This window comes from Borostomias antarcticus (genome assembly GCF_949987555.1).
Source record: "Borostomias antarcticus genome assembly, chromosome: 5".
NCBI classification, from domain to species: Eukaryota; Metazoa; Chordata; class Actinopteri; order Stomiiformes; family Stomiidae; genus Borostomias; species Borostomias antarcticus.
In genome coordinates this window covers 7,219,634-7,234,339 of record NC_140238.1, presented here as the reverse complement: position 1 = coordinate 7,234,339, position 14,706 = coordinate 7,219,634, and the positions used below count along the sequence as shown (strand labels likewise).

The window sequence follows — 14,706 nt, the reverse complement described above, 5'->3', positions numbered from 1 at the left end:
TTTGGCTCCTTTCCCGGAAAAGGCTCCTCCTAGATGATACTGATGGTGAGACCTGAGGAGCACAAACTATCTGTCACAAACCTCACAGGAAGTCACCCAGAGACACTGACTGCTATCCAGGGGCTGAGAGTACCTCAGACACTAGTACGGCCACACATACAGGACCCAACAGAGGCATGTTTGTTCTTTTTAAGGGACCCGCTCAAACCAGGTCCCTTGTTCAAATGAAGGCGGTTCTGCAGGATCACAGGTCCAATATCTACAGCAAGCCACCCAAGGATACAATCGGGCTGGGGGTATGAACCAAAGCTCTTTACTTCTCTGTCGTAACGTATCTGTGTTAACTTATCTAAATGTTTTTCTAAAAGAAAGCGTCGAGGTTAAAGAGAACAATTCACAGCAGTTACATTTTGTTTTTGTTTGTTTTTCTTCCTGTAAGTTTACAGTACATACCTTGATCTTGGGTAGGCGTTTGTAAAACATCCCATTATACTGTAGTTTCTGATCTGATGAATTCAAACGAATATGTTTTTTACTGTTCTGTGTGTGTGTGTGTGTGTGTGTGTGTGTGTGTGAGAGAGAGAGAGAGAGAGAGAGAGATAGATAGATAGATAGATAGATAGATAGATAGATAGATAGATAGATAGATAGATAGATAGATAGATAGATAGAAAAAGAGATACAGTACAGGAGATATATTTTATTTTCACAATAATTTAGTGTAGTTATGCTTTCCTCAACAAGAGAAGACCCTTTGATGGAGCTATGAGACAGCGCCTCATGTCATTGACGCTTGTAACCATGAATTTCATAGTGATAGGAGACTGGGGAGTATTGAAGACTTCAGAAGCTAGGCTCATGGCCCTGTGGGGGATAGGTCCATTGGTCCTCTCTACCGTAAACTTACATGTAACCTGTGCAGGATGAGAGAGACAGGATAAATAGAGAGTGACTCGTAGACTAGACTGAGGATTGTGTGTGTGCGTGTGTGTGTGTGTGTGTGTGTATGTGTGTGTGTGTGTGTGTGTGTGTGTGTCTGTGAAAGAGACGAGAGAGCGAGAGAGAAAGAGAGAGAGGGAGGGAGAGAGAGAGAGAGAGAGAGAGAGAGAGAGAGAGAGATGGTATGAGGTCTTATCGTATGTTCTCTTTGGTTCCTCCCAGCAATCTCTCTTCACCATGCTGGTGTTTGCGCTGGGTCTTCTGGGCCCAGCAGGATGGGTCATGCATTACATCCCATTCTACCGCCAGAGGCCACCTCCAGAACCATGAGCTTCAACACCACAATCCATTCTGTGGAAAATTGTTTCAACACAGTACATTAGTATAATGAGAACAGATGACATTTTGATAGATGATGGGATGATGTTTTCATAACCTCCTGGGGTTCAAAAAAAGGTTACTATTGGGCTTGATGGCACATTACTGTATGTATTCAACTCTAGAATTACCCTCACTTCTGTTTGTAATCACATACAGTATAGCCTAAGTGTCAATAAATGGATATGTGGCATATTATTGTTTCAGTATTGGCATGCATGTAACATAATCAAAAATGGAATGAGGTAATATGGAATGGAATGCTTGTATACAATATGATCTTACCATTATCTCCTAGACCAAGAGACGTCAGAAAACTGGTAACCACAAGGGTCAGTCTAGGACCAGACTCTTGAGACAGGATGTTGTTACTTTACTTCAGCTGGGGATGGGAATAGGCTACATTACTTGTTCTTGGCGCAAAACACGGCCTGTTGGGAAGGGTTGTGGTGTCATTTTCCATTTCTGTCTTAGAACTGAAAATACCACTGTTTATCTTTCAGCGGGGGTGAATTGGGAGAATTTTAATTACTTGCATAAACAAGAAAATTCTTCCTGTTATCAGTTGCCACTAATCTCCCAGTAATTAGGCCTGGACAAATAGTACCCCCACCCTCCTCCTGCTTGTGAAATGACTCATAGGCCTACAATGATTTGTAACTATACCATCAATTATAAGTTTGTTATCCTCCAATTATATGAAACTTGATGTTACATTACATTACACATTTTGTTTAAAATGACTGTCAGACCATAGATTACAGGCTGTTGTTATAGCCTGTTACTGTGACAACCATCTGTTGAATGTACAGAAGGCTAACTAGTCCGCTATATAGGCTATTAAAAGATGTAATTTGTCATTGTAGGCCTACTTTAGTATTTTCTTCCTGCAATTGCAGCTGATGCCGATTTTCACTATGTCATTTGTGATGAGGAGAGAATGTTAATGCAGTCTTGAATGACAATTTGTCAAAGCTGGACCAGTCCATTTGAAGAGGTAGGATACAGTTGTATTCTCTGCTCTGGTTGCAAATGAGTCGTTCAGAGAATCCCATTCTATTACACAGCTACACAGACGAGTATTTGTAAACTGTATAGACTACAAACCCATGAAATCACTGCGGTTGCTATTACCTCAATCCATGCCAGTGGTACTAACCCACCCGCCGGTTCAGCGAGAGGGGGGTTACTCACTTTTTCCAAGACTGAGGGGGAAGCGCACACCGCAGGGGCGAAAACATTGACAGTGTTTGGTGTTTGGTGAAGTAGGCTATTTTCAAAATGTCTACGAAAGCAGAGCAATGTAAGTACTATTCTCCATCGTTTTCTTGTATTTTCATGCCATCCATAGGCGTCATTTTCTAATGAATCGAAAGAGGAGCTGTCCTTGGTCATGAAACCGCGGTTGCTAAGGCAGGTTGCAACACGTCCTCTCTGCAGAGGATGGCTCGAGGGTCTGCTGGCGAAGATGCGCTGTTTTATTACAGCGGTGCTGAACAACAAAACGGCGAAATATATTCATGGGAATATACGCAGTAATTTTTGATTGACATGTTGAAGTATGGTTGGTGCGTAGAGCAATATTTGTCTCAAGGTCGACCTGACAATTTTCCCAACATGGTGGCATTGGTTATCAATAATCTGGCCTGTCATCTTCTGTTTAACATACAGCCTACGAGTTCTCTCCTCCGAACAGGTGGATATGTGAACTGCGGTTACTGTGTCCTGTCCGCTTAATCAAAGATAATTCCGACTGATTTTAATAATCCCACCGTCAACTCGTAGCCTATCAGTCAGCACACCAAATTGAGAAATATCAGTGACATTTGTATTTGTCTTAGTCCACTTTCCCTGAAATACTGGCTTTTGACTAGCTCAGGCCAGTCCAGAAATATCCCTTAACTTCATCGAACTTTTTTTTTTTTTTTTTTTACCATGTAGGCTATCGGTAATGGCAAGATTAATCTAGGGTAGCCTCCTGCGTTATGGATCCACTGTAATTACAGTGTATGTTGCAACTGTTAGTATATTAGTATATACTGTTTATTCAATGGAGTGGGGCATGGGCGATTTTATAGCGGGGCAGGGGGGGGCAAGTGCCCCCCCTGATTGGCCAGCCCAACTCTGCTCAATTTGTATTTTTTTTTTTTTTTTTTTTTTTTTTTTTTTTTTACTAATTAACACAATTATTAAATACATAATTGTGGTTTGTACCAGTTTGTGTTAGGTCATCATTCATTTTAAAAGTGTATTTATTACTTAAACTAGGCTACCTTTAAAAAATAAAAAAAATCTTAATCCACCAATGGCACAACTTGTCCATCGACCTAAACTATTTCCGGTTTGACCTGTTACCGCAAAAAAAAGAGTTCTGACTATACTGCTCAGTGCTCAACAAACTACAACTAGCCAACCTGCTCACAATGGCGAAAAGAGCTAGAAAAACAATTGACCACTTCTTCATAAAAAAAAATAAAACTGGCAATGCTAATGAAGAAGCTACCACTCGAAATGACACCGCAGCAGGTGCAATCGAATGCAGAAGTGCTCCAGAGGCTATCGAAGCTAGCACTAGCACTAGCAAGTGTGTTGTGCATATTGAATTGTCATACGGATTGGCATACATTTCTTTGTAAATAGATGGGACGGGACTGGACGGCAGCATTTTTTTTTTTCTCACGTCAAAATGTCCCCCCCCTACTCTCAGAGGGTAAAATCGCCTATGGAGTGGGGTAAATTAAGACATTACTGGTAGGCCTACAGTATGTAGGCCTATGCAACTGTTTCTGACAAAAAAGACAAAGGATACACACACACACACACCAGCCTGCAGTTATTGTTATTTTGGGGATGCTATTTTGGGTAATTTACAGGCCAGAGAGAACTAAATACTACAGTTACCAAACCCCTAAGTCACCCACTCCAGGGCTGGGGGTGACCCTGAACTAGCTGGATCATCCAAAGGTCCTCAGATAGGTCATCCAGGAAGGTTGCCATGTTCCTCCTTCCTCTTAATTTGGGAGGGGGGGTCACATTGCAAGGCAAAGCCATCTTTAGGCCTACACACCCTGCTAATAATATGGGAATCTTGAAAATCTGCAGCATGAAGATTTGAATGTGATATTTGGACAACTGCAGTTTTTAATAAATATGTATAGCTAGTCTCATCTCTTCAGTGGTTAATTTGTTTGCCATTCTGCTCTTTATTCTGTTTAGTTGCCTCTAAGATACGATACTTGCAAGAGTATCACAACCGCGTCCAACACAATATTTACCCCGTGCCCTCTGGAACAGACATTGCAAACACATTGAAATACTTTTCCCAAACGCTGCTCAGGTAAGTACCCCGTGCTGGAACCAACAGGTGTAGTAATGAGCTGTAGAAAATGTTTGATATTTAGCACAGTTTATTTTAAAGAGGTGAGACGACTTAGATAGACTTAGATAGAGGAATTAATCTTCATCATACAGTAGAAAGTTCTACCGTTGAGGTCGGACATGAATATGATGCTCTTAACTAAAGGGCGTGGCCGGTTCCATCCTCTGTCTCTGTGATTGGCCACCGTAGGCTGTGGGAGTGTTGCATTTAGTGTCCGATAGCGTTCCAAAGAACCAATGCCTAGGCTAGATAACCCGTGGACTGAGGTAAGGCATTCTACTATGCAACTGTAGAAATGCCTGAGTGTCAATACAGGCTATTCAGTGATTGTCTGGTCTTGTCAGATGAGCCCTTCCCAGGGATGGCCTGTTGTGTCAGTTTCCCAGAGCAACTGCTTGGGGTCTTGCCTGGAGGTCTCTGATCCTGAGGGTCTCAGGGTCCCCAGAGACACTGTGAAAGCAGTAGGGTAAGGAAACAATGTGTCTTTCCCAGAGCAGGTCAGTGAGGCAGCCAGCACAGCCACAGCTGTTATGACGGCGCCCAAGAGCAAACAGGACAGAGTAAACAGTGCTTTGATGATGATAATGATATAACATGAACATAAAATGAACACCCAGTAATAGGATTATTAGGCACATTCACCAAGGGGTGGGATGGGGGGGGGGGTTATGAAAGACACACCGTTGAAGCTCTACTCTTACAAAAAGGATGGGATTGTGGCCCATTTCATTTGAGACTGTAGTATTCTTCTGCGTAATAGATACGACATGGCCAGTCATAATCATTACTCCAGTTCGTCATTCTAATAGAACTATCCTGTATCTCTCCGGCCTGTCTGAGGGATGCCCCGCCAGAAAGCGGCTACTCCATTGTTGTTTTAACCTGGCAACCTACTCCATTGTTATAAACCTTGTTTGTCCTTGGCCCAGGCGGAGTGTGACAGCCAGGGCATGGGATTGTGTGAGCCGGTGTCACGGCAGAATGTTACCTCAAACGACAGCACACTCTCCCAAGCTCAGTACCGCCGGAGTGTGAAGGCAATTACCGTAACGCTTATCCCCCCCCCCTAGCCGGTCTCCTCTCCGCAACAAGCTACAAAAGAGACACTCTGCGCTGTTCTGTCCAAACGCGGGCGTTATCCAGAGGCTTGTACTTCGCCGTCCTGGTTGGAGGAGAGCGGGCGCGAGGGACAAGTACAGAGAGGGCGAGCGAGGGGCGAGCGAGGACCAGGGGGGTGACGAGGCTTGACGACCGGGCGAGCTGGCAGCATATGCCGCGTTCCTAGAAAGAAAGGAGTCCCACGCAGACAGAGGATGGAACGGCCACATTAATTTTTTATACGGCAGCGCAGAGAGCTATAAATGTAAGTCACAGTACAAAAGGGGGCAGGCTATACAGTACCTGCGCTCAATTAGGGGGGCTTAACCCATACTGTGTATGAGAGCGCTGGGCCATATGCCATTTAGTGACTTTACGGTGCTGTATTTGCCTTCCCACCGTAGTAAAACACAGGTCACAGTCCTGTGGTCTGCATCAGTGAGCCGTGGATTCACGGGCTGCCTGGCCTCATACCAAATCCTGTCACTGATTAAAGTGACTAGGGGGGGAAAAAGATGCAGTCCGACACTCTCTAGTAATGTAATCCCCTCTAATAGTCTAGCATAGTCATGTTACTGTAGGAAGAGCATCTTAACTAGTTAGTGAATGTGGAGGAGAACTTTTATTCTAGGATTTTATATATGTATGTATTCATGTGTCTGTATTTGTGCATTTCTGTGTACAGTGTGTGTCTTGTGTGTGTGTGTCTGTGTATGAATGTGTATGAATGTATTGAATGTGTGTGTGTCTGTGTGTATTCAGATTAATACTGTGTAATTATGCAAATTGGGCAGTGATAAAAAGTAATACTCTGCAAAATACAGTCCACTGTTGTGATTGGTGCCATTTGAAATGAATTTATTCCAGTTCAACTATAGGGTTTAAAGCAGTAGAGATCAACATTGGCTGACATCTTACAGAGTATAACTTTCAGGGGATTAGTCTACCACTACAGGCCTCATTGTCGATACTGTAAAAGGGTTATAGATAACAGTGTATGATAGTGTTAACCTGTACTTTTACTATACTATAGTTTTACACTAAAATCCCCTACTCACTGTCCTTGTAGGAATGCTCCAGGCCCCTACCTCTGTGAGAGACCTTGCTAAAACAATACATCAGCATTTATAATCTGGGCTCTCATGCTAGGTGCCTCAGATCCATTTTACTGATAGAGCAGCTTAGTGCATTTACATAATGTGTAGCAAAAAGAGCATCGCTCTCTCTGCCCACCCCAGCTGCCCTCCCCCAACCCCCTCACCCCCAGTAGCTCCACACACAACCAAACGAGATCTTCCTTTCTCCCTAACGAACGGATTGTCTGTCCGCCTTCCCCGGGGGACAGCGAACCCAAACGTTCACCAACCCCCCTTCCCCCCCACCACCACCCCCCCTCCATTAGCCCCAAAGCATAATGCTACCGGTCATCCCGTTTGAAACAGCCTATTCCTTTGTCTTCATAGTTTCTCCAAAACCGTAGACTAGCTCTTACGTTTCTGTCAGAGACCCGAATCCATATGCCTGTTGGATCTCTCATTTATTTCCCCTGATGATACTGTTACAGTATCATGACGTATGCATACAGACATTATTTCTCTGGTGCAATAAACATGTGTTGTGACCCAGGAGCCCTTGATCTAAAACCGCACACGCACATGTTTATTACTGGCTGAAGCATGTTTCAAAAGTGTCACCTCTGTATTTTCCCCGAACGCCAATTTGGTGTCACTCCCATCTTTGACAGCCCCACTAAAGACAGGAAATTGCGGCCGCTGAACTTATTGATTGGAAGTACTGCAGCCACAGAGGGACAATCCTTTGCAGTGTCCCTTTTTGGAGAAGTATGGGGTTGCCACTGAAAACATGCCATTTTTTATAGTTTTGCTCCTTGTCGCCAGATACGCATGAGATGCAGTGATCATTGCAGTTTCTGCTCATGTTTTTTTTTTTTTTTTCTTCAGTGAAAGAGAAATTATAAAACTGAACACACTGAACAGACAAAGCAGGGAGAAATTGCCCGTGGCTTCAGTGAATCTATAGCCAAAGAGTGAGACACTGCATCCTATGTGGGGTCTATCTGGGTTGGTTTTTTTCTATCTACGCTGTCTCTGTAGTGCCATTTCAATGTAATGTGCTGTTTCTTTGTGTCTTTGTTGTCTCTTTTTTTCCCTTGTCCCCCCCTCCCCTCCCTTCCCCCCCCCCCCTCCCCCACCTTCCCCAACCCCCCCGGAGCAGCATTCTGTCCCGCACAGGCAGGAAGGAGAACCAGGAAGCTTCCAATTTGGCCGTGCCCATGACCATGTGTCTTTTTCCTGTGCCATTCCCACTCACCCCATCTCTAAGACCACAAGTCAGTTCCATCAACCCCACAGTTACTCGCTCCCTCCTTTACAGCGTTCTGCGTGACGCCCCGTCAGGCGGCGCGGGGCAGGGGCAGCAGAGTCGGGACGCTCAGCTCTCAGAGTACCCCTCTCTGGACTATCAGGGGCTCTATGTGACCCTCGTGACCCTGCTTGACCTGGTGCCCATGCTGCAGCATGGTCAGCATGGTGAGTGACGGCCCCTACCGGTGTTCTGCCACCTACCTACCTACCTACCTACCTACCTACCTATCCACCCGCCACCGTCCCGACTGCATGAAGCCGCTGCTTTTTTTTTTCTTTTAAAAAACGGGAAGAGAGAAGTTCCAACTGAGGATCTTGAGGGGGATGCATGGGGGTGATGGGGAACACACCGGATCCTGTCAACGTGCTTGGCTTGTTGATAACCTGTTGGGGACATGCCACACGCAGTCCCACTGTTCTGTACATTATGTGTGATGACATACTGTTTACATGAGCATGTATGGTGGAAAGAAAAATGCACTGAAAATTGATATGTCTGTGTAAAAAAAAAAGAAAAAAAAAGCGAGTGTAGTTTGACAGGCGTAAATGACGGTGTAGTTGTCGATTGCATCTCTGTATACAGTACGCTAGTCCTGTGTGAATAGTGAGATATTGATGAGGAATATTTGCCGCTGTAGTGGATAGTGTTCTTTGTTTTTCATGAATATTTTTATTAAGTGTCCAGAAAAGCTCAAGAGCATGAAATCCCATTGTCTTCACTGGAATGCTCCATGCTTTGCTGAGGGCAAACGTTTAGCATAAACGGCTTTTTTAACTGAAAATCCACCGAGCTACACTGAGGTTCACAGTCCCAAATGCAATCTCTGGAATTTGATGTATTTTTATACAATACTGTATTTTATTTCCTAGTATTCCAATTCAAATGCTTTATTTTGATAAATGATGTGCTAGCTTGTGTACCATAAGTACATTTCATTGAATTGTTGTCTGTGTTTGTTTCTCTTTGTCTGTGTGTTTTCGACCTCTCCCCTTCTCTCCTCAGATCTGGGACAGTCCATTTTTTACACTACAACCTGCCTCCTGCCCTTTCTCAGTGATGATATTCTCAGCACATTGCCCTATACTATGATCTCCACCTTAGCTACCTTCCCCCCCTTTCTGCACAAAGACATCATTGAGTACCTGAGCAACTCTTTCCTCCCCATGGCTATATGTGAGTAGCATGCCCCATCATGAAATGGCCGACCGACTAAAACGGGTCCTTTGCATTTTTTTCCCCTTTTCTGAGGGATAGATTGGTAAAGCACACAGGCCATTCTGTGTATTGATAAGAAGAAATAGTGTACATGTGTTTAGGAGAACCAAACTGGAGGAGCTTGAAGGAGAACCGTTCAGTGTGTATCTATCACCGACTCCTAAAAAAAAAAAGAGACTGCTTCTTATCTTCTTATGTCCTCTGCCTGTCTGTAGTGGGTTCTACTCGGAGAGAAGGGGGCGTCCCAGCGTATGTCAATCTGTCTGCCTCCTCTATGCTTATGATTGCTATGCAGTACACCTCCAACCCAGGTAAACCAGAAACCAGGTCTGCTCCAATCAGCGTGTGACTGCGCACCTGCCTGGTTGATGGCTACAGTATTCTGAGCTGTGGTCAGACGTGTTGACCTGCCTGATCGGAGTCTCTCAGTGTTCCTTTGTTGTGTTTTTTTTTTTTTTTTAGTATACCACTGTCAGTTGTTGGAGTGTCTTATGAAGCACAAGCAGGAAGTCTGGAAGGTACATCATGACAAAATTAACCTCTTAAGAGTCACATGGGTTACCAGATGCCACCGTCTCTGTCAGAGACAGTGTCGGTGACGTTCGCCAACGCTAGCGTTTCATCACGGTGCATGTCGTGTGTGGTGTCAGGACCTGCTGTACGTCATATCCTACGGACCGTCCCAGGTGAAGCCCCCGGCGGTGCAGATGCTCTTCCACTACTGGCCCAATCTGAAGCCCCCGGGCGCCATCAGCGAGTACCGAGGACTGCAGTACACAGGTGGGAGTCGCAGGGCGTCCGCTTCAGAACGGCGTTGGGTTTTTGACTGTGTAATAGAGGTCCTAACTCTCCCCCCCTCCATCTCTATCCCCCTTTTTCCCTTCCCTCCTCCTTTCCTGCTCTTCCTCTCCCTCCCTTTCTCCGCAGCCTGGAACCCCATTCACTGCCAGCACATGGAGTGTCACAACGCCATCAACAAACCTGCTGTCAAGGTAATCCTGGCGCCTGTGAAACGCCTGTGCCACTGTGGACACAGACTAGAACCGGGTGCCGGATATTATGATTATTATTATTATTATTAATAATAATAATAATAATAATAAACAATAGTTAGTTTTATTTATAAAGCACTTTTTACTTTGAAAACAGTCTCAAAGTGCTGAAAAATATTCCCCCAAGAACCTTCATTGAGCATAAAAAAAAATAAAGCAAGTACCCAAAGCGTGTGCCAGGTTGCCATGGCGAGTTAGGGTGGCGTCTTAGTGTTTGCTCTCTATTGCGGAGCCGGAGGGTAAATAAATGAGGCGGCGCTCGAGTGAGCGTGTGAGTGGGGTAATGATACTCAAGGTCCGTGCACGGCGCTGCTCCCACAGCTCTCCGCCGTTCTCCGCTCCTAGGGGAGCAAGGATCCAGCGGGCTCTGGGGACAGGGCCGCATTTCAATTACAGGGAGCGCGGACGATGTGTGTGTGTGTGTGTGCCGGCGGTGGGGGAGGGGTTAATTGGAGGCGCTGACCCCACGCCGCCCCGGTGGACGGGGGTGGCGGTAAGCGAGAGCGGTAAATTACAGAGCGCCGTCTGAACATCTAGGCCACGAGCGCCGCGGGTCTCGTACACGGCCGGGCCGTAGATCACAGATAGCGGAGCCGAGCATATGCGTGCAGCCAGCCATGCAGAGAACACGGCGGGCAGGAAGCCGGCTCGCTCAGATAACCGCTTATTGATTAGTTTGAGTATGAGGCTTGAACGCCAATCTGGCTTGGGGTAAACAGCAGGGGGGAGAAAACGGCAGTTATCCCTCTAGACCCCCCCCTCCCCCCATCCCCACGATGGAATATAGCAGCTAGTCGTTGCGTTGCACTGTATACCCTGCTGCTGTGCGGCTAAAACTCTTGTGTGTTCGCCCTCGTAGATGTGCATCGATCCCACCCTCTCCGTTGCCCTGGGAGACAAGCCCCCGCCGCTTTACATATGCGAGGAGTGCAGCCAAAGAATCGCGGGGTATGTTTCTAGCTCGTCCTCCATCCCACCTCCCCCTCCCTCCCCCGCCTCTCTCTCTCTCTCTCTCAGATGCCTTTCCACACATGCATCACCTGCTGCCGACCTGATTACTCCCCTACTCTTTCCCTCCGGGGGAAGGCATCGCCATGGTTACATAATTCCCTTGTGCAGATAATGAGATCATCATCGCAAAACAATGTGTTCGCTTGTCCCCCCCCCTTTTTTTTGTTTGGCACATGAGGACGGACGGTTTACAGCAGCCTACATATGTCTACCCCTGCCGCTCTGAAACATCCCTGTTCCTCTAGAGGACACACATCCCAAGTGAGATTTGGACCCTCTGAGGTGCCGTAGTGTCAGCTCACAGTGTGACTGTTTTTATACGTTGTGACCTTTACAGAGACCATGCAGAGTGGCTCATTGATGTGCTCCTGCCCCAAGGTGAGTGTCGGCAAACATGTAGACACTCTCTCTATCAAGGTTCCTCTCTCGGTTGTAGGCACACACGCGCACGTGCACACCCACCCACAGATGCACACATGCACACGCGCACGTGCACACCCACCCACTGATGCACATGCGCACGTGCACACCCACCCACAGATGCACACACATACATGCACACGCGCACGTGCACACCCACCCACTGATGCACACGCGCACGTGCACACCCACCCACAGATGCACACACACATGCACACATGCGCACGTGCACACCCACCCACTGATGCACACACACACATGCACACAGATGCACACACACACACCCACACATATATACACACACACGCACACCCTCATGCACACACACACACACACACACACACACAGGTATTAAGGCTGTGTATTTGGGGGTGAAGCCATGTTCTGCTGTGTGTCATGTTGAACGCTTCTGTGACCTCGTCTTTACAGCTGAGATATCGGCTATTTGTCAGAAGAAGGTAAGATCTTGAGTATTGATCTTTCCGTGCGCCGGTGTTTGTGGATGGTTGTGTTTGTGCGCTCTTTCATCAGCTCATCTTCATTGTGGTGAATCTCATGGCTATTCATGGATTTATTGATCGGCCTCACCCAAGTACTCTCTCATGGAGTCATGTTCCGTTTGAGTTGGCGTACAGTAGAGGTGCTGTGATTGGTTGCTCCTTTGTTGGATGGCTTTGCTTTTCTAACCCGGTTTCTTCTTTCTTGACCTCTGACCCCGGGCTTGTTTACACTAACACTGTGATTGGTGTGTCGTGTTTGTGGTTGTCGTGCTTGTGTACTATACCCTCTCATCCAAACAGCATTAGTTCATCCCTTCATCATCCAGAATTACTTAGTAAATCAAGCACCGGGCACATTTCACACACTGTACATTTACGCAAGTTAGCGAACGACTTCTGCGTTCGGGTTCCGATAGCAGGAACGAGTCGAGCCGTTGGTGCCTGTAAAAGTGACTTTGCATTATGTCATTTTGTATAGAACACCATGAGATTTATCTATGCGGTTTTCGAGGGGGCTTCTCAAGTGTGTCCCTGTGGAGAGTCTGTTCTCTGGAGGGTTCCTCTGACGGACGACGCGGTCCTGATGGCCGGGGGCACGGTGTCTGTTCCAGGGACACGATCCCAAGGGCAAAACAAAAGTTCCCCTCTGGTTTCCACGGAAACGCGCGATCCGTTGGGGTTTGGGACGGTGGTGACACACTACTGTGTCAAGATGAGCACCTCCCCTCTCCCCCCTCCCCCGGGGGCCGGCGTGGGAAAGCAGCTGTCCATTTAATCCACAGCCTCTTGAATCGGGTTCGTCCTGCAGCAGAGAGCTCTTTAAACTCCCACCCGACCCCCTGTCAGCCCTCGGCCTATCAGCAGCAGCGTTACTGTCCGCTCTGAGAGGTGACTGTCTGTCAGAGAGGCGAACAGAATAGGGACAGGGGATTCCCCGCGCACCTTAAGTATTAAAAACACATTTGCGAGAAGCGGGTGGAGGTAGATAGGCGTCGGACCGTCACTGAATGTTGCCGAAAGACACGGTCGTCTCTGTCCTGGTTTCGGTAGACATGCTGCTCACAGTGGAGAGAGCAGCCACATAGAAGTTAATTTGATAATGCGTCTCTGGAATGGCCGGAGCTTTCAGAGGCAGATCAGATTAAGGCACCCTTTTGATTTTTGGGGGGTGAAAAATGAGTCGCAGAGACACAAACTGCATCCAGAAAAGTAATGATTGCCTACTGACCAATGTTACAATGTTACTAATGTTAATACTTCAAATCACTACACACATACAGTACAGGCAAACCTGCATTGGGTAAGTACCCACAGTCACATGTTTCTCCTTGGGCTACTCGTTCCTCGCGGCCTCTCAATCTCTCTCTCTCTCTCTCTCTCTCTCCGCCTCTCTCTCTCTCTCTCTCTCTCTCTCTCTCTTTCCGCCTCTCTTTCTCTCTCTCTCTCTCTCCCCGCCTCTCTCTCTCTCTCTCTCCGCCTCTCTCTCTCTCTCTCGCGTGCGCGTAGAACTGCAGCTCTCACGTCAGGAGGGCGGTCGTCACCTGCTTCTCGGCCGGCTGCTGCGGGCGCCATGGCAACCGGCCCGTCCGCTACTGCAAGCGTTGCCATGTCAACCACCACAGCAGCGAGATGGAGGCCCATCTGTACCAGACGTCCCCCCCGCCCATCAACACGCGCGAGTGCGGCGCCGAGGAGCTGGTGTGCACCGTGGAGGCCGTGATAAGGTACCGCGCGGGGAGCACGCACGCAGGCCGCCATTGCTGTCGGTACCGTAGTAACACTGCGCTCGTCCACAGTGAACATGATGAAACACCTGAGATTTTTTTCCCGTCACCTTTGCTCGTTTGTCTATTACACAGTGCTGTACATGTGTGTGTTTATATAAAAATGGGGAGCAGTGACTGGTCAATACATCTTTTCTCTCCTGTTCTTTCTCTTTATCTCTCTCCCCCTCACACACACACACACACACACACACACACTGCGCTTCACTGCTGGACTTTCTGTCCTCCATCTCTCTCTCTCTCTCTCTCGTCTCTCTTTTACCCGTCCGCGGCGCCCCAGCCTCCTGAAGGAGGCGGAGATCCACGCCGAGCTGCGGGAGTTCGAGATGAACCGGCGCCGTCAGATGGGCCTGTCTGCCTCGCACCACTCCCTGGACAACATCGACTTCGACAACAAGGAGGACGACCAGCACGACCAGCGGCTGCTGAGCCAGTTCGGCATCTGGTTCCTGGTGGGTGCTGGCGCTTCCCGTCACCGGGAGAATATCCCGTCTTAACGCCGACGTTTGCGCTTGCGCCCTCTTGTTCTCTCTCTTTAGACGAGT

General features: G+C 47.4%; 1 protein-coding gene across 3 annotated transcripts in view; it reads left to right on the top strand.

Annotated features, from left to right (window-relative positions):
* Positions 1–2,598: 2,598 nt before the first annotated feature.
* unc79 (unc-79 homolog, NALCN channel complex subunit) overlaps positions 2,599–14,706 on the top strand; it is a gene marked incomplete at its 5' end in the record, with an annotated part of 32,393 nt that continues 20,285 nt past the window's right edge. For all 3 annotated transcript variants that reach the window (XM_084438718.1, XM_084438717.1, XM_084438716.1), the window contains 13 exons: positions 2,599–2,620; positions 4,534–4,654; positions 8,030–8,343; positions 9,182–9,352; positions 9,610–9,705; positions 9,857–9,912; positions 10,045–10,174; positions 10,322–10,386; positions 11,306–11,394; positions 11,795–11,835; positions 12,307–12,335; positions 13,884–14,101; positions 14,442–14,613. In XM_084438718.1, the coding sequence (XP_084294844.1) occupies positions 2,599–2,620; positions 4,534–4,654; positions 8,030–8,343; positions 9,182–9,352; positions 9,610–9,705; positions 9,857–9,912; positions 10,045–10,174; positions 10,322–10,386; positions 11,306–11,394; positions 11,795–11,835; positions 12,307–12,335; positions 13,884–14,101; positions 14,442–14,613 (1,524 nt within the window). The remainder of the gene's footprint in view (positions 2,621–4,533; positions 4,655–8,029; positions 8,344–9,181; positions 9,353–9,609; positions 9,706–9,856; positions 9,913–10,044; positions 10,175–10,321; positions 10,387–11,305; positions 11,395–11,794; positions 11,836–12,306; positions 12,336–13,883; positions 14,102–14,441; positions 14,614–14,706) is intronic.